This window comes from Ictidomys tridecemlineatus, chromosome X, assembly GCF_052094955.1.
Source record: "Ictidomys tridecemlineatus isolate mIctTri1 chromosome X, mIctTri1.hap1, whole genome shotgun sequence".
Taxonomy (NCBI): Eukaryota; Metazoa; Chordata; class Mammalia; order Rodentia; family Sciuridae; genus Ictidomys; species Ictidomys tridecemlineatus.
Genome location: NC_135493.1, coordinates 16,834,426 through 16,853,845, shown reverse-complemented (window position 1 = coordinate 16,853,845; position 19,420 = coordinate 16,834,426). Strand labels below are relative to the sequence as shown.

At 46.5% G+C, this 19,420-nt stretch overlaps 1 protein-coding gene across 1 annotated transcript; it reads left to right on the top strand.

The window, feature by feature from the left end:
* Positions 1–716: 716 nt before the first annotated feature.
* On the top strand, positions 717–8,192 carry LOC101975687 (cancer/testis antigen 55). The gene is made up of 5 exons (XM_005325186.3): positions 717–798; positions 2,160–2,344; positions 5,052–5,196; positions 6,016–6,128; positions 7,210–8,192. The coding sequence occupies exons 1-5, from the start codon at positions 717–719 to the stop codon at positions 7,399–7,401; spliced, it is 717 nt and encodes a 238-aa protein (XP_005325243.2). The 3' UTR covers positions 7,402–8,192.
* Positions 8,193–19,420: the final 11,228 nt, after the last annotated feature.

Sequence of the window (19,420 nt, the reverse complement as noted above, 5' to 3'; positions counted from 1 at the left end):
TTGAACCGTTGGTGTTCAGGAAATATCTTAAACTACCCTCTTTGACACTAGTCCATATATTTCGCATGACAAGTACATCGTAAACATGAGAGGATGCTAAGAATAACGTCTGTGCTTTGTGGATTACAAAACTGCATCCAAAATGTTAATTGTGCATCCGTGTTTAATGTGTTCAACAGCACTAGGCCCAAATATGAAAAATATAATGTCCTTGCCAGAGAGGAATTCAAAGTTTAATAGATAAAATATCTAGTTCTGCAGGGCCCACCTCTTTCCATCTTCCAACCAACGGAAATGCAACACCACAGAACATGCACCCTGCACCCTGAACACACTAGTGAGACTATCCTAGGGGCTCTTAGCTCAGATGGGTGGAGCCACATTTTCCCCACCCGTTGCTTCTTATTGGTTGCAGACACCCACGTGATCGTCAGCTGCATTCCCATTGGTTGGGAGGTGGAAAGAGGTGTATCTTGCACGTGCCCTCTCAGTCGGGGGAGGTTAAGGCACACCTGTGAGCCCAGGTGGGGGCGCCAGGAGCCTGGTTCACCTGAGGGCTGCTCACCTGAGGCAGTTCCGTGGTCCCACCTGACAGAGGCTGAGGAAGAGAAGCAGAGGGGTCACAGCGGGCGCTGTGACGCTAGGGTGTCCACAGCGGAGGCCTGGTGCTTGGTCTGTGTGGCCAGGGCGGCCCCCAGGCCCGTGGTGGTAGCAACATGCTCAGGATCCTGAGAAGGTTTATGACCTTCCTTCGGAAGAGGGCGGACCCTGATGAGGGGAAGCAAAGGCTGCTGCAAGGTAGTCCTCTGTGAGTCCCCTTGGCCTCCACAGGAGGAGCCTCCTCAGAGGGGGCCTCTCCTCAGCCCGCCCGGGCTCACGGGGCTCACGGGCTCTCGGGTCTCACGGGGCTCACGGGTCTCACGGGCTCACGGGGCTCACGGGCTCTCGGGTCTCACAGGCTCACGGGGCTCACGGGCTCACGGGGCTCACGGGCTCACGGGGCTCACGGGCTCTCGGGGCTCACGGGCTCTCGGGTCTCACAGGCTCACGGGCTCACGGGGCTCACGGGGCTCACGGGCTCTCAGGTCTCCGTGCTCACGGGCTCACGGGGCTCACGGGCTCTCGGGCTCTCGGGTCTCACAGGCTCTCGGGGCTCACGGGCTCACGGGCTCTCAGGTCTCCGTGCTCACGGGCTCACGGGCTCACGGGGCTCACGGGCTCTCGGGTCTCACGGGGCTCACGGGCTCACGGGCTCACGGGGCTCACGGGCTCACGGGGCTCCCGGGCTCTTGGGTCTCACGGGGCTCACGGGGCTCACGGGCTCTCGGGTCTCACGGGCTCACGGGGCTCACGGGGCTCACGGGCTCACGGGGCTCACGGGCTCACGGGGCTCAGGGGGTTCACGGGGCTCACGGGCTCTTGGGTCTCACGGGTCTCACGGGTCTCACGGGGCTCACGGGCTCTTGGGTCTCACGGGTCTCACGGGGCTCACGGGCTCTCGGGTCTCACGGGCTCACGGGGCTCACGGGGCTCGGGCCTAGTCGGAAGGGCAGCGGGGGGCGCTGCCATGGTGCGCCTGGAGTGAGGGTGGCCCAGGGTCCTCCGTGGAACCTCGACCTTAAGTCTCCCGTTGGTCCAAAGGGGAAGGGTGTTTGGACGGCCACAGAGAAGCTGTGACAGAGAAGGCCCTGCGGCTGCCGCCCCCTTGCGTGACACCCCTTTCCATTTCCGTGAACCGCCCTAATTCGGGGGTGAACTTGGTCTCTAACCCAAATAGGCATGTATTTGAAGCCGAGGGCTCAAGTCTTACGTCTCCCGAAACCTTTTACTGCTCCCGGGAGATGTTGAAGGATCTGGAGATCCTGCTGGTGATGGTGAGGAGGGGTCATCGCAGCCGTCCTGGAAGCTTAGTCTCCTGCATGCAGCCTTGGTGATCGCATCAACATTCACGCTCTCACTTGGGCAGGGCACTCACAGCTCCTAACAGGTGGCATCTATGTGTCAGTTAATACTCTCACCAACCCCGAGGCACATAAACTTATCGACGTTGTTTAAAGGTGAAAACAGGTCCGAGGAGTGAAGAAATGTGCTCAGAGTCAGTGTAGTGGGCATTTGCATTGGAGCTTAAATGATGTGATCTTTGTTTTTCTGTGTCATAGGTGACAGCAATTTGAGAACTATACAGGGGGTTGTGACAACTTTCTGTACTGATTATGGCTGGATTGATGGGTCCATCTACTTCAGTACTGATGCTGTGACTGGTAATGTGCCTCTGAAAGCTGGTCAAAAAGTTACTGCACTTGTGGAAGAAGATAAAGCATCTCATGTGTTGAAAGCAATCAAAGTAAGATGGAGGGCTGGGGATGTGGCTCAGTGGTTGAGTGCCCCCTGAGTTCAATCACTAGTACTAAATAAATAAATAAATAAATAAATAATTGTTAATGATGATATCATTGGACTCTATAAAATTCTACAGATTTTCTGGTAAAGAGCCATCTTCTGGCTCAAATTGTGGCTCGGTGGTAGAATGCTTGCCTAACGTGAGGCACTGGGTTCGATTCTCAGCACCATGTAAAAATAATAAAATAAAGGTATTGCGTCCATCTACAACTAAAAATACATATATATGTGTATGTGTGTGTATGTGTATATATATATGTATGTATGTATGTATGTATGTATATATATATATATATTCCTTTTCTGAGGTATACATTCAAGGTGGAATACATATGTCAAACACAGTGCATTTTAAACGTCTTATTTGTAGCTTCATTAAGGTATGGAGTTCTTGCATTATTTCCTCCAACAACATCTTTTTTCTTTATTGTATGTGTTTAATTTTCCTGTAAGATAAGTATGTCCATGTTGTCCATGTGGCTTTTCTGTTCAGCAGGAATTCTTGGGCTCATTCTAACTCATAATGTGTACACACATTCACTTGCCTTTTCTTCTGAAAGTTCTCTGTGCATTTACATGTCAACATTTGACCAGCCGGGATTTGATTGAGGTGAGTGGTCTGAGAGAAGGACCCATATCTTGGCTTGCTAATTGCTACCCAGTTGTCCCTTACGGTGAATTGGATGATCAATCCACTCTATCCCCCTGTTGATGGGAAAGGAAAGGCCATGTGTATTGTAAGATGTTTCTTCATAAGCCTTTGAATCTGTCTGTATGCCCTACTGTGTTAATGATGATAGCAAGGGAAAAGAAAAGGAATTTGGGAGAGGAGTTTGACGTGAAATATAGGTGGGGGCAGGGTGCGGCAGGGCACCAGCCTGCTGTACAGTATGGCTGTGAGCTAGTGTGGAGTCAGGGCACAGAGTTATGAGAGGGTATATGAAGGATCACCCACTTGGATTCTGACAAAAGTGGTGCTGGATAGACAGCCAGGAGCCTGGTGCTTCCTTCCCCAAAGAAAGTGAATCTGGGCAAAAGGACCTTGAGATTGGTATTGACAGCTGGAAAGACATCAGTTTGGATATAGGAGTAGCAATGAAATAGGCTTTAGAAAAGACGTGGAAAAAACTTTACACCTTGGGGGCTCATGTTTCCAACAGAATCTTTGAACCAAAAAATATCACTCCTAGGACTTTGGCGCTACAGAAGTCAATGAGAGGGGTAGGCGATGCATTGCAAAGGATACAAACTAAATAACACACAATGTGGGATTGGATTGATTAATTATGACAATCCATTCATAGGGATGCTATATTACCCTTTCAGTAGTCTTGTTTTATGAGAAAGATTAGGACCTGAAACCTGTAACAATGCATGGCATATTAAGTTTTGTTTTGGAAACTGGGCATATATTTATTCACAGAAAAAATGTCTGGAATATGATGAATGAAATAATACAGTTGATACCATAATATATTCTAGGCAATGGAAAACTGTAAATAATGGGTGCTTGTTTTCTGCTTCATATTCATCTGTCTTTTCCTTTTGTCTTTAATGAGCATGTATTGTTTGTGTAATTAAAAACAATTTTTTTTGGTAGTAGGGATTGAACCCAGGGGTGCTTCACCAATGAGCCACATCCCCAGCCCTTTATATATTTTATTTAAAGACTGGGTCTTGCTAAGTTGCTTAGAGTCTTTCTAATTTGCTGAGGCTGGCTTTGAACTCCGATCTTCCTGCCTCAACCTCCCAAGCCACTAGATGACAGGAGTGTGCCGTCATGCTCTAAAAAAAAAACAATTTTAAATAAGGATTGTTACTTCTAATGAGCTGAAATAGTTGTATCCTCTCTGTGGTAGAAAAACTAGCCCCTAATGCCACTTGCCATTTTTAGATCTCTTCCTGTCCCGGTTATTTCTCCAACTCTCTCTCATGTTTTCTCCCCCCAGGACCAGATCTTGAAAGTTGTGTTTTCCTCCCTGTTCTCCCAACGTGTGTTTGTTGTTCCTGTCTCTCTCTGCACCTGCCCCCACCCCCTTTGACCAGGTAAAGACTTTGTCTTCTTGCAGACAAAGCTCAAGTTTCACCTCCTCCAAATAAACCCCTGTTTTCTCCCAGGCTAAAATGTTATCCCCCTGGGGATTTACAAGACCCATTTTCAAACATGATTTATAGCCATTATCAAAACTTGTTCAGAACTAGATATTTTATCTATTGAACTTTGAATTCCTCTCTGGCAAGGACATTATATTTTTCATATTTGGGCCTAGTGCTGTTGAACACATTAAACACGGATGCACAATTAACATTTTGGATGCAGTTTTGTAATCCACAAAGCACAGACGTTATTCTTAGCATCCTCTCATGTTTACGATGTACTTGTCATGCGAAATATATGGACTAGTGTCAAAGAGGGTAGTTTAAGATATTTCCTGAACACCAACGGTTCAACAGAGGTGGGCAGTGGCTGTATTTGCTGTGAGTCACAAAGTCCTCTGTCTCTGACACAGGAATCGTATGTCTTGCAAACCTACAATGACCAGGCTAACTCATTGAATTGTAGTTGTTATGAGGGGGATTCTTAGGGGATCATACATGTTCTTATTGTAAAAATTAGTTTTGTTTGAAATAAGTGTTTCCATGTGTTACAGGTGGATGCTATATCTGACCATTTTGATGATTCTGGGCCATCTGACCTTGGAACCAGTGTTTTAATCAGTCGTGCCACCTTAGTGACAAAGGACGCGGTCTACATTAATGAAGATACTTGCTTCTCACTGTCTATCATTCGTGATGGTATGTTTTGCATTTGCAGAGAAAGAGCTACGGCTATTATGTACTTGGCTGCAATTAACAGCTCTTGGATATGTGACGTGGGCCCTAGGAATTGAAAAAAAATGCACAATACAGGGACAGACAGGTGATATTCATAAAAACATCATCGATTCCCTCCTTTGTGTGAATGCAGTCCTTAATGTTGTATAAAATTTCACTTATGTGTGTAATGTTAAGTCAAGGAAAACATTCTGCAAGTGAAAAGGATACCCTTCTCCAAAAAAATGAAATGCTTCAAAATGAGATTGGAGACAGCCTTATACCTGTGTGTGTGTGTGTGTGTGTGTGTGTGTGTGTGTGTGCACACGCACGTGCGCGCGAGCACATGTGTGCACATGCTCATTTTTGCATTCTATTTGTGATCGGCAAATAAGTTCCAAGATTTTGTTTCTAGCTAATGCTATACTGGCAGGCACTCAAGTTCAATCATGTGCTCTCACCTATGTCCTTAGCTGACTCTCCCAAAGGAGTTGTGAATGTTGCCAGTTGATTAGTGAATCCCGTGCCGCTGCCAAAAAGTTGGCTGTGACACGTGGTTGACACTTTTCCGCATTTGACTTTGTTAAATCTGGACAGGAGAAACGGTGGCTACAGGCATATAAACTGACTTTCCAAGAGCAGGACTGAAATGATTTAAATGTCTGCTTAAATGTGTACAGAATGTACTTTACATACAATAGAAGGTGTGTTAGGGTATTGCCATGTCAAAGGGACTTATGAAATGGAACGTGGCCTAAGTGAAGAGATAATGACGCTGAAATCTCTCCATGGTTATTTTAGGCTTCGTGCCTTATCAGGGCGACTGGCTAGAGGTCGAGTATTGCGTGCAGCCGGGCATCTCAAACATCAATGCCCTCTCCGTGAAGCCCATGAACTGTAGGCATGTGGATGAGGTAATCTGTGTCCATGTTTCACTGGTCATTCATTTCTGCCAATCCTTCCTTTAACGATAATTTTCTTGAGGGGAAGCCTGTTGGGTATGGTTAGAAATCTAGAAAATGTATTTCTTGCCAAAGAGAAATCTGTTTTCTTATAGAAAAGGAAGGGCTTTCAAAAGGATCTAAATAAAAAGTAATGTAGACCACATGCATAATTACTTTCTAAGTTGTGTAGGTTTTTTTTTTTTTTTTGGTATTAGAAAGTTATTAGAGGGCTATGGGTGTGGCTCCGTGGTAAGGCATCTGCCTAGCATGGGCCATGTCCTGAGTTCAGCTGAGTTCAGTTCCCAGGATCACCAAAAAAAAAAAAAAAAAAGAAAGAAAAGAAAAGAAAGAAAGGAAAGAAGGAAGAAAGGAAGGAACGAAGGAAGGAAGGAAGGAAGGAAGAGAAGGAGAGAAAGAGAGAAAGAAAGAAAAAGAGAGAAATTTTCCAGCATGGTGACACATGCCTGTAATTCCAACTCCTTTGGAGGCCGAGGCAAGAGGATCAAAGTTTGGAGACTAGCCTCAGCAGCTTAGTTTTTCCCTGTCTAAAAAAAATAAATTTAAACGGGCTGGGGATGTAACTGGGGATGGTAGAGTACCAAAACAGACAACAACAAAAAATTCTGAGAGCAACAGTTAAGGAAAAGCAATTTGCGTGCCAGAAAGTTTGGGGAAAGAATGAATGAGGTGGGTTGTGAGTCTGGAGCTTACTGGCAAAAGCTGGGTAATGACTTGGGTACTGCAGCCTGAAAATGAGTAGGAAACTCAGGGAAATAGGATCCATGTCTAATGTGGGTAATATTTAGCCCACGGTCTCTGGTCACAGTCTCGGGGCCCGTCTCCAGAGATTTCAATTTAATCGGCATGAGGTGGGACCTCGGCACTGGTGTGTTTTAAAAGCACCCCTGGCATTGCCAGTGTGCCAGGCAGGTTGGGAAATCAGTGCCAGGGTTGGAGTTGACCCGCAGGTTAGAGGCAGAGTGAGGAGGTGCAGAGCTGGTGAAGATGGACTGTGCTTTTACACAACCATTCCCATCATTTCTCATCACAGGTCTGCATTAGCAGCGTACATGGGCGACATGGTGTGGTGGCCGACACCATCTTTTTCACCTTGGATTCTCTGAAGCTTCCTGCCGGATACGTACCTCAACCAAATGACATCGTTGACGTGGTCATAGTAGACAGCGTTCAGTCCTGCTATATTTGGAGAGCAGTTTCTATGACCCCAGTGCACATACTGTAAAAGCAAAACCCTTTGTTTCCTGTTGGTCTTTATTCCCACGGGCAGTAAAGGGCCTGGTATTAAACCATTAAAGAAAAGCTGAGCTTAGTGAGCCCAAACAATACATTAAATTAGCCTTTTCTTGTAGACTTACTGGGTAGCTCCCTGGGGACCATGGTCCCACTTTAGAGATGTGCCGAATCTGATCAAAAAGATGCTAAAACTGGTTCTTGATTGTAGGATAGAAGTAACGTTGCTATTAATTACACGGAAGGCCACAGTGGATGTTGACAGATGCATGGGCTGTGGATCCCACCACCACCCATTTAATTCTCCTCTTTGGCCAATGTGAAAGAGGGCTCTCGGAGCGAAACAGTAGGTTTTAGTCAGCCCAAGCAGGGGGTGATTGAATTCTTGGCTTTCCATGGCCAGGAGTGGATTCTGTGCTGATGGTGGGTGGTCTCGTATGACTTTGAAGTAACCCAGGGAGGCAAAGTACTTAAGAGGCTGCAGGGCCAGCCTGTTAATGGGCAGGATTTAAAGTCACAGCTTGCCTTCAGTTTTGAGTCCTCCTTCGGCTATCTGCCCAAATTTTATTTTTCCACAATATTTTCCATCTGTTGTCACCATCTCAATCTATTAAATTTAGTGTTTACCTATGTCCCTTCTTTCCCATACTAGTATGGTAATTCCATGAAAAGAGGGCAGTTTTTGTTTGTTTTCATTAACCCACCAGCCAGCATGTACAATAGTGCCTGGTAGATACCAGGAGCACATTGCATGTTATTAAGTTCAATAAATGAATTACCTGAGTGGCAATAATGCTCATCTGTGATTAATTCATCATTCACTCCCTGGGAATAAAATTTTCTAGCATGCCATTAGGCCATATGGTACCCTTCAGCCCCCTTGAGCCACTCTGTGGGAGAGGTGCATACTGCCTACAGACATGGTTCAGGGGTCAAACACAGAGCCCCTTGACGTGTGTGTGTGTGTGTGTGTGTGTGTGTGTGTGTGTGTGTGTGTGTGTGTGTGTTGGGGGGTTGCTCGCCCAGAGGGAAGGATGTTACCTAAATCCCACAGGTGTGAAGCTTCCTGCCTTGCCTTCAGAGAGCATCTAACGAGGTAACTGTGCCGTTTTAAAGCTTTCAGCATCATAGAGAAGTGGCTGTGAGCTCAGCCCCAGTCCTGGGATTCCTAATTCCACCGTAACTCCCTGGCCCCCGGAATAAACAGGGTTTGCTTCTGGGTTTGTTTTACAGGTGTAGTGGGACCTCCCAACCATCCAGTGGTTACTTCTCCATTTGAAGGGAGTGGGGTAGTCAGGAATAGCTTGTGGAGGCTGTGTTTCCACTCACAAATTCTTGTTGATCCCATTTTACATGCCAGGCACTGGAGTGAAGCCAACAGGACCAAATCCCAGGCCCTAATGGAACTTGGCTTCTGTCACTGCCCCCTGGGCTTCCTGACCTATGGAGCAGGAACTCCCAGGAGAGAAAGGGCCAGCGGGAGCTGTGGCAGCTGCAGGTCCCTGGGGAAGTCATCATTCCAAAGCAGCTTCACACTCGTGGGAATCACACAGAAAGGCCAGGGTTGGAACTGAGAGGTGCGGGAGCCATGGATTCCAGGACCTCCCGTTCATTCTCCAGTCTGGCAGATGCATTAGCGTGTTCTCAGAGAACAACTGTGGATTTTGTCAGCCCAGTCAGGTGTGAATCAGCCACAGCTACTGTACCTCCAGGAAAGGAAGTAAGACGATGATCTTGAGAAGAGATTGGAAAAGTACTGGTCTTGGGCCAAGTGTGGTCCACTGCCTGAAATGAGGCTTTGAAATGGAGTTCCATTAAAGGACTTGGAAAATTTTGAGGGCCAGGTGCATGTATGTACGGTGTTTGTGATCACAGTGATGGACATCGTTTATGGAGAGAGCTGCTTTGGGGGGGCAGCCAAATTGAAAGGCTTTTATTATAACCAGTATTCATCGATTATTATCTAATGACGTCTTCTCAATATCTTTAAATACACAAACAGTACATCAACTCTTCTTAGGCTAGGAGTATTTATTGCTAATGGTATTTATTGGGAGATGTTAGTCATTCAGTCATAATTCTTTCAGATCACCAAGGAAGCATTTAGTTTGTTAAATTGATAAGTCCACTCAGTATTGGGGAACCAGAACATCATCTGCAAGATATTTACAAATCCAGGACAATTATATATGTGTTTTTGTCGACTGAAACATATACATATGTTCATACACAACAAAGTGAAAAGATCAATGTGGAGTCGGTCAGACCTGGGTTCACAATCTTGGTTCTGCTGATAACATATATGTGACAATTAATGTAACTTCTCTAGCTTCATTTGCTCCACTTAAAAATGAGGATATATTTAATAAAAAATAGCTACAAATATTGAACAATTATTACTATGTGTGAAATCAGAATAAATGTTTTAGAGGCACAATCTCTTTTAATTCTCAAGGCAACTTTATGAAAGAAGTAGGAGAGGTGCTTGAAGCATTTCATCCCGACTGCGTTTTATCTACTACTATTTGTATTTCTGATGGATTATCCTTCATCATTTCAGGGTCCACTGTATCCCCCTAAGGGGTGTGTTTTGTGACTGTAAAGGACCCCTCTTTGTCATGCTTAATGTGTGGTTCTCTGGTTCCTGGGAAGATAAAAAATGCCATCACTTCATCCATACCTCCAAGGATCCCTATCCCTTTTTGTTGGAGGACATGGACTTTAGACCCAAAGGTGTCCTCTCTGTATGCAAAGAGAATTGTGACTTACACCCTCATCGTGAGCAAGAGTCCAAAAGCAGAGTTTGTTCTACGTTTTCCTTTCTTTCTACCTTTCTGTGTTTATTCCTTCCTTCTCGGACCTCTGGAACCTTGCCACCCGTCATCCTCACTGTATTTACTTATTTGCAGAATCCTGTTGTATATACCTGGCATTGGCAAAGGGCTACTGTGATAAAGATCTATAATGAGGCCTACTATGAGTTGGTGATACCTTCCCCCAGGCGCCAGTCCAATAACAAGGACAAGGTTTTGAGAAAGAGGGAAAGGAAGTTTTATTGCTCTGTGAGCAAAGGAGAAACACTGGGGATTGCTGTCCCAGAGGCTGTGATTCTAACTCTCAGTGGGAACAGTGGGGTTTTAAGGGGGACACAAAGGCTGCACTCCAGTGGTTCCCTGTCAAGAGTCATAATTCATTTGTAGCCTTGAGAGACAAGGACCCGCTGCTGCCAGCCCCAAAGTCCAGATTCCTTCACTCCTGTGGTCCATGAGTTCAAAGACAGGTGACTCTGTCTAGGATGGGAAGAAGGTTAACCTTGTTTTCCCCATGGTTAGGGAAGGGGAGAGCTCCCAGTCAAACTAGGAGCAGCCAGCGTGTGACTCCATTAAAATGGTGCGGTGAGCAGCACAGTGACCATGACTGACTGACTGGAGTCAGGAGAACCGGGGATGCCTGATTGTGCTGGACAAGCAGGACTCTGAACCCCTGCCGTCGTCCCGCCCCCGCCAGGCTGCATTTTGAAAGATGAGGAGAGCTAATAACCTGTACTTGTGGAAGCTCCATTAATGGCCGTGTAGCTCAGGAATAAAGGGGCACGTTGTCCCCATCCCACCAGGCAGAAAGAGCCAGTTAACATCAACGGTAAAATTTCCAAGCTAGGAAAAGTTTCTGGCATGTTCTGTGGACTAAAAGGATGAAGGAGGGTCTGAGTCTGGCAAGTAAATGTGGGATGGCATGAAAGAGGGATGACAGGAAAGGAGAGTGTCATTGCCATGGGGAGCCAGATGGCACAGAGCCCTGGCCCTGTGTTCAGTGCATAACTTTATTGATACTGGAGATGGGAACTTTTGGCTGGATGAAGGTGGACGTGGAATCGAGTCAAGTGAGCAGAAATACATCAGCAAGGTTTTCACTGGGGCTTCAGCTGAGGGGAGAGAGCCGTGACTGAGAGGAAGGAGGACATGGCTGCTCCCTGAACAAAGGGAGATGCACATTTTTATTGATTTGCTGGGCTGGGTTGGGCTAGGTCGTCGTAACTTCCACTGGCCAGGGAAAACATTTCCAAGCCATGTTCCATCCTGCACAGCTGTTCTAATGGGCTTGGTGGCCCTTGCTTTATGTGGTACTGGTCTTGAGCTGCCAGGGAGCCTAAATTTTCATTTTATTTTGCCACTAAGTTGTATTTTAATAACATATTACTTGTTCAACTTCTGGTCATGGTGTGTCCTATTTCTTATTCCACTAAGATGAAGACTCGTGTGTTTGTGGTTTCAGTGTAAAACTACCCAGATTGTCTGCACACATCTGACACAAGGCTGGCCTGAGAAGGGAGCCCCACTAAGTGGGGGGTGGTGTTGGTGGTGGGGCACCCCAGAAATGTTCAGGGAACCTGCCCCGGCCCCACACAGGGACAGACATGAGCAGCTCCTTCCAGGTCCACTCCCAGTCAGGGGTTGAAAGGAGGAGCCTGAGCCCCTGTCCTGTGAATCTGTACCCTCCAGGACCTACTGTCTCAGTGCCTGGGTTCCTTCGGGCTCATCCATGGGCTGTTCCATTACTGGCTGTGGTGGAGCAGGTGGCGTATGCTTGACCTCACTCAAAGCACATTGAGAAGAGCGACATCCCACCACTGGGTATTCCTAGACAGCTTAACACCGCAGGCGCGGGAAATGTGTCATGTGGACTGTCGATCTGCACCTCAGGTTTGAGAGGTCAGGCAGGATCGAGGTGAGAGTGAGGTCACGAAAAATCAACCCCTCTGAGACAGCACAGGGACACCTGGGGGGTGAGTCTGGGAGGCTTGAGAAGGCGGGGAGTCCCCCAAAGCATGGGGAGACAGCCGCCGTGGGTCTCCCCACAGGAGGGCGCACTGGGCAGAGGAAGCGTGAGGGGGGGGGGCAGGTCGTGTCGCCCCCTGTGGTGCTGTGGGAACTGTTGCTCTGGCCTGACTGGGTGACAGTAGCTGGTGGCTTCCAACCCTGACCAGACCGGGGACTGTGGAGGAGCTGCGAGTGGTCCGTCAGTCTGTGGGAGGAGGCACAAGTAGGAGCCGCGCTCTGTGCCCCGGATCCCATGTCCTCAGGGGTCTGGAAGCTCTCCTTCGCCCAGTCCCAGACGTCTTCCAGGCCTGCCCTAGGTGGCGCCCTCCATTCTCTAGAGGGCGGGAAAGAGCCACAGTTCCCTGGGAGCTTCAGGTGGGTGGCTGCCCCCACTTGGCCCACGTGGTCTGCGCAGGCACGAGCTCCTTCCTCAGCCCAGGGCTTCGGAACTAGCTGCCTCGATCCCGACGGGGGGCCGCAGGGTGTGAAGAAGAGTGATCGACCAGGAGCAGGTCATGGTGGGGACATGGCTCAGAGAGCCCCAGGGAGGTCCATTCGCATCCCTAGGACCTGGATGGACAGGAGCGACAGTGGCATGAGCCTGTGGGGCCCTGGAGCTGGGGGAGGGACAGGGGCCTGGGGCGGGGGGGGGGGGTAGTGGGTCTGTGAGACCTGTGTGTCGGTAGCTGGACTCCCCATGTGCCCAGTGTCCCCAGTCAGCTTCCTGGGCACAGAGAAAGCCCCCTACCGGGGGTCCTCAGAGGGGGAGGAGCCATCCTCAGGGACTACGCTGTGTGCTAACCTCTTCTTCCTCTTTTCTTTCTTTCCTCCTTGCTTCCTTTCTTAAGTTTTAGTTTTTTTCTATCCTTTCCTTTTTTTTTTTTAACCTGGACTAGGATGGAACCCAAAAGTGCCTGACCACTGAGTTACATCCCCAGCCCCGTTTACTTTTATTTTGAGACATGGTTTCCCTAGGTTGCAGAGGACGGTGTGGAACTTGCGATCCTCCTGCCCCGGCCGCGGAGCAGCTGGGATTACAGGCTTGTACCGAAGTCAGCCACGTGCCCTCTTTTCACACACTGCTTTCTTCCCAGGCCTGGTGAAGGCACATCCATCCAGGAGGGCATGGGGCTCTAGAGACCAGACGCCCCCTGGTGAAGTGAAGCGGAGCTGTGAAGGGCCCATGGAGGGAAAGCCGAGGGTCATTTCCCTGGTAGACCTCGTGGAGGGTTTCCGGGCAGTCAGGGGAGGACTGGTCACCTGTGAGGCTGGAGCCCATGTGTGGGTGGTCCACAGCCAAAGGCCTCCAGCAACCATTAGGTGCCTGGGCTAGAAAACTGGAAGCCTCCTAGGAAGGAGGCAGGACCAGCAAATACAATCCTTCCTGGTTATCCCTAGAGCACTGGCTCTCTGAGGCCCTGGGCACCAACATGCTCCCATGCTCAATCCATTTCTGAAAAATGGCCTTGAATTTGAACCGAACCTACGCACAACCTCCCATCTGCTCTAAACCACTCTAGATGACTTATAATTCATAATGCAATGTAAACACTGTGGGAATAGTGGTTGCGATACTGTGTGGCTAAGAAACAATGACGAGGAAAAAAGGTCGGTATCCATCACGGACAGATGCAGTTTTCTCCCCAGCATCTTCAGTGTGGGGTTGTTGGTTGCATCCCACCAGGCCCAACCCCAGCGGGCCAAATGTAACTTTGGGCAGCACTTCCTCCGCGCAGGGACTCTGCTCTTTGCCCGAACTTGGATCTTCCCAGGATATTTTAGGAAGTGCATGCGATGAGTATCCTCCTGTTACAGACAGAGGCACGGGGTGTCCCTTGGGAAACCTTGCCCAGGAACAGTGTGGGGGCGGGGTGTTGATTCTGGAGGACTGGGGCGGGGGAGAGAATCATGACCATTTTTTTTTTCCATGTTCCTTCTCAGGGAGGAGGACAGGTACCGAGCAAAAGCCGACAGAGAGGGCCCACGCTGCACCAGAAGATCGAGGTCCTGAGACCTGTGGAGACAGGTATGTGACCAGCAGTGTGACTGCAGATACTGTCCCAAGAGGATGTGGATGTTTTGTAGATGTTGTAGATGCAGGAGACCGTGGGCACAGACCTCAGCACCACGTCCCTCTGGTGGTTTGGATGTGGCTTTGGACAACTTGGTTCACACCCTTGATCCTCAATTCTGTTGGCTCATCTGCATTCAGGGGATCACAGGAGTACCCAGCTCTGAATATCAGGTGAGGGTTCTGTGTAACTACTACATGTGGGATGCTGAGAACAGGAGATGCCACATAATTAGTGTCCTTCCTTAGGTAGGAATGCAGAGTCTGGCATATTGTTCCCGTCGGAACAATATCGTTCAGCATATTGTTCCCGTCAGAGAGTCACTTGCAAAGCTGAGGCAGCAGGGGTGTCGGGAGGAGGGCGTGGGCACACTCCTGCCATTACACACACTCCATGACAAGAAGAATGAGGGACTGAGGATTGGCTGCCAGTGCATGGTCTGGCTCTAACTGAGGTCCCTTTGTTTGAGGCCTCTAAGCCCTGACATGAAGTCTCAGGTTATGTAGCAGCAGCATTGAAAGGATTCCTCCTGCATTTCTTTGGAGGCCTCCCTGTATTCAGAAACCCGAGTTTGCTCTCCTGAGACTGGGAAAGGTGTTGGCTGCCTGCGCATCGGTAGGGGGCTCCTAAAGGGCATGTGTCACTGGCCCGGGCCCTGGAATGCTGGCGGGGAGCTGCCCTCCCCAGTGCAGCTCTCTGCAGTGATGGCTGTGGATGGCTGAAATGTGCCTAGGAGCTGGCCTTTTAATTTTCATCACTCCTTGAAAAATTTGTTCGGACGAGTAATACATGACAGTAGAATGCATTTGGACACACCAAACATGAATGGAGTGAAGCTTCTTGTTCTTCTGGTTGTACATGTTGTAGAATCTCACCGGTCGTGTAGTCCTATATGCACATAGGGTAATCATGTCCAATTCGTTCTGGTATCCTTCCTACCCCCATGCCCCTCCCGCTCCCTTCACTCCCCTCTGTCTATTTCTGAGTACCTCTGTTCTTCCCTAGCACCCCGCGCCCCCCCCCCCTTATGGTGAATTGGCATCTGCATATCAGAGAAAACACTGGGCCTTTGGTTTTGGGGGATTGGCTGATTTCACTTAGCACGATGTTCTCCAGCTCCAACCATTTACCAGCAAATGCCAGAGTTTCATTCTTCTTTATGGCTGAGTAGCATTCCGTTGTGTATATAGACCACATTTTCTGTATCCATTCATCCGTTGAAGGGCACTTAGGTTGGTTTCATGGTGTAGCTCTTATGAGTTGAGCTGCTATAAACATTGATGTGGCTGCGCCACTGTCGTATGCTGATTTTTAAGTCCTTTGGGTATAGACTGAGGAGTGGGGTAGCTGGGCCAAATGGTGGTTCCATTCCGAGTTTTCTGGGGACTCTCCATACTGCTTTTCATAATGGTTACCCCAATTTGCAGGCCTGCCAGCAATGTATGAGTGCACCTCTCCCCCCACATTCTCGCCAACACTTATTCTTGCATTTATCCTTGATAACTGCCATTCTGTCTGGGGTGGGATGAAGTCTCACAGTAGTTTTCACTTGCCATTCTCTAATTACTAGAGATGTTGTGCACGTTTTCATATATTTGTTGATCGCTTGTATATCTTCTTCTGAGAGGTGTCTGTTTGGTTCCTTAGCCCATTTATCAGTTGGGTTGTTTGCTTCTTTGGCATTAAGTCATTTGAGCTCTTTATATATCCCGGGGATTGGCACATCTATCTGATGTGCGTGTGGTAAAAAATGTGCTCCCGCACGGTAGGCTCTCTCTTCACCTCAGTGATTGTTTCCTTTGCTGAGAAGAAGCTTTTTCGTTTGAATCCATCCCGTTTTATTGATCCTTGAATTGACTTCTTGCTCTTTAGGAGTCTTGTTAAGGAAGTCAGTTCCTAAGCCGGCCTGGTTAAGATTTGGGCCTGGTTTCCTCTTCTATCAGGTGAAGAGTCTCTGTTCTAGTGCCTGTCTTTGATCCACTTTGAGTTGACTTTCGTGCATGGTGAGAGAGAGGGGTTTAATTCCATTTTGCTGCATATGGATTTCCAGTTTTCCAGCACCATTTGTTGAAGAGGTTCTCTTTTCTCCAATGTATGCTTTGGGCACCTTTGTCTCGTGTGAGATAACTGTATTTTTATGGGTTTGTCTCTGTGTGCTCTGTTCTGTACCATTGGTCTACATGTCTATTTTGGTGCCAATACTATGCCGTTTTTGTTACTATGGCTCTTGGTAAGGCTAAGGTCTGGTATTGTGGTGCCTCCTGCTTCCCTCTTCTTGCTTGGGATTGCTTTGACTCTTCTATTCTGGGTCTCTTATTTTCCTCAATGAATTTCATGATTGCTTTTTCTAATTCTAGGAAGAATGCCATTGGGATTTCTGTAAGAGTTGCATTAGATCTGTAGAATGCTTTTGGTAGCATGGCCATTTTGACAATATGAATTCTGCCTGTCCAGGAGCATGGGAGATCTTTCCATCTTCTAAGGTCCTCTTCAATTTCCCGCTTTAGTGTCTTGTAGTTTTCACTGTAGAGGCCTTTCATCTCTTTTGTTAGATTGATTCCCAAGTATTTTATTTTATTTTTTGAGGCTCTTGTGAATGGGCTCGCTTTCCTAATTTCTCTTTCAGTGGATTCATCGCTGATGTATAGGAACGCTTTTTGATTCATGGATGCTGGATTTTATATCCTGCTGCTCCACTGAATTCATTTATTAGTTCTCGGATTTTTGTGGTGGAATTTTTTTTTGGATCTTCTAAATATAGAATCATGTCATTGGCAAATAGTGATCTTTTGCGTTCTTTTCCTATCCGTACCCCTTTGATTTCTTTCATCAGCTTGATTGCTCTGGCTGGAGTTTCAAGGACTGTGTGGAATAGAAGTGGTGAAAGCGGGAGGGCATCCTTGTCTTGTTCCAGTTCCTAGAGGGAATGCTTTCAGTTTTTCTCCATTTAGAGTGATGTCGGCCTTTGGGTTTAGCACATACAGCTTTTACAATGTTGAGGTATCTCCCTACTATCCCTCGTTTTTCTAGTGTTTTGAACACGAAGGGATGCTGTGTTTTGCTGAATGTGTTTTCTGCATTTATTGAGATGATCATATGATTCTTGTCTTTAAGTCTGTTGGTGTGATGAATGACACTTATTGATTTCCGTGTATTGAACCCTCGCATCCCTGGGATGAACCCACTTGATCGTGGTGCACTATCTTCTTAATATGTTTTTGTACGTGATTTGCCAAAAATTTTATTGAGAATTTTTGCATTTATGTTCATTGAGGATATTAGTCTGAAGTTTTCTTTCTTTGATGTGTCTTTGTCTGATTGTGGTTACCAGGGTGATACTACCCTCATAGAATGAATTTGGAAGGGTTCCCTCCTTTTCTATTTCATGGAATAATTTGAGGAGGGTTGGTGCTAATTCTTCTTTGAAAGTCTTTTCTTTTAAAAAAAAACATTTTATTATTTAGAAGTAGTTGGACATAATACCTTTATTTTATTTATTTATTTTTATGTGGTGCTGAGGATCGAACCCAGGGCCTTGCACGTGCTAGACGAGTGCTCTACTGCTGAGCCACAGTCCCAGCCCCAAGAAGGTCTTTTCTTGGTTGGTAGGCTTTCGATGGTGTCTTCTGTTTTGTTGCTTGAAATCGATCTGTTTATAGTGTGTTCATCCTCCTGATTCAGTTTGGGTGCATCATATGCCTCTAGAATTCTGTTGACGTCTTCAAGATCTGCTATTTCATTGGAGTATAAATTTCCAAAATAGTTTCTGATTATCTTCTGTATATCAGTAGTGTCCGTCGAGATATTTCCTTTTTCATCACAAATTTTAGTATTTTGAGTTTTCTCTCTCTTTCTCTTCATTAGCATAGCTAAGGGTTTATCAATTTTATTCATTTTTTTCCAAAGAACCCACTTTTTGTTTTGTCAATTTTTTGAATTGTTTCTTTTGTTTCCTTTTCATTGATTCCGGCTCTGATTTTAATTATTCCCGGTCTTCTACTGCTTTTGGTGTTGATTTGTTCTTCTTTTTCTAGGGCTCTGAGGTGTAGCATTATTAGGACATTTATTTCTTGGCTCTCTATTCTTTTAATGAATGTTCTCAATGCGATGCACTTTCCTCTTAGCACTGCCTTCGTAGTGTCACAGAGCTTTTGATATGTTGTATCAGTGTTCTCATTTACCTCTAAGTATTATTTTATCTCATCCCTGATTCCTTCTGCTATCCATTCCTCATTCAATAGCATATTATTTAGTCTCCAGGTGTTGGAGTAGCTTCTATTTTTTTAAATTTTATCATTGATTTCTAATATCATTCCATTATGATCTGATAGAATGCAAGACGCTATCCCTATGTTTTGTTTTTGATTTGTTAAGAGTTGGTGGCACAAGATATGGTCTATTTTAGAAAAGGATCCATGTGCTGCTAAGAAGAAGGTGTCTTTGCTCATTGATGGATGAAATATTCTATGTTAAATCTCAATTGCATTTTTTTTAAGTTTTTGTTTTGAGGATCTATCCAGTGGTGACAGAGGAATGTTAAAGTCACCCAGTATTATTGTGTTGTGTCTGTTTGCTTCCTTCTTGAAATTGAGAAGGGTTTGTTTGATGCTCTCAGAGGCTCCATTGTGTAGGGCATAAATATTTACAATTGTTATGTCTTGTTGGTGAATGTTTCCCTTAAGCAGTCTGAAGTGTCCTTCTTTGTTTCTTCTGATTAACTTTGGCTTGAAGTCCACTTTATCTGATATGAGGATGGAAACCCCTGCCTAATTTCGTGATCCATGTGAGCGATGGTTTTCTTTTTCTTTTTTTTTTTTTCCCATCCTTTCACCTTCAGCCTGTGGATGTGTTTGCCTGTAAGATGTGTCTCTCACAGACGGCATATTGTTGGGTCTTGTTTTTGTAATCGAATCTGCCAGTCTACCTCTTTTGATTGATCAGTTTAGGCCATTCACATTCAAGGTTATTATGGAAATATGACTTGTATTTTGAAATATGGCAGTCATTTTGGTTTATTTTTGGTTTTTAATTTGACTTAGTCTCTCCTTTGGTTGACTGTTCCTTTAGTGTAGTTCCTCCCTTTGCTGGCTTTCACTTTTTTCTTTGTCCATTTCATCCTCAT

What these genes read in the sequence shown, in the direction of transcription:
- LOC101975687 (XM_005325186.3), top strand. Translation starts at nt 717, where the DNA reads ATGCTCAGGATCCTGAGAAGGTTTATGACCTTCCTTCGGAAGAGGGCG. An exon ending in GAAGCAAAGGCTGCTGCAAG is followed by an intron (nt 799 to 2,159) that starts GTAGTCCTCTGT and finishes TCTGTGTCATAG; the next exon opens with GTGACAGCAATTTGAGAACT. An exon ending in ACTGTAGGCATGTGGATGAG is followed by an intron (nt 6,129 to 7,209) that starts GTAATCTGTGTC and finishes TTCTCATCACAG; the next exon opens with GTCTGCATTAGCAGCGTACA.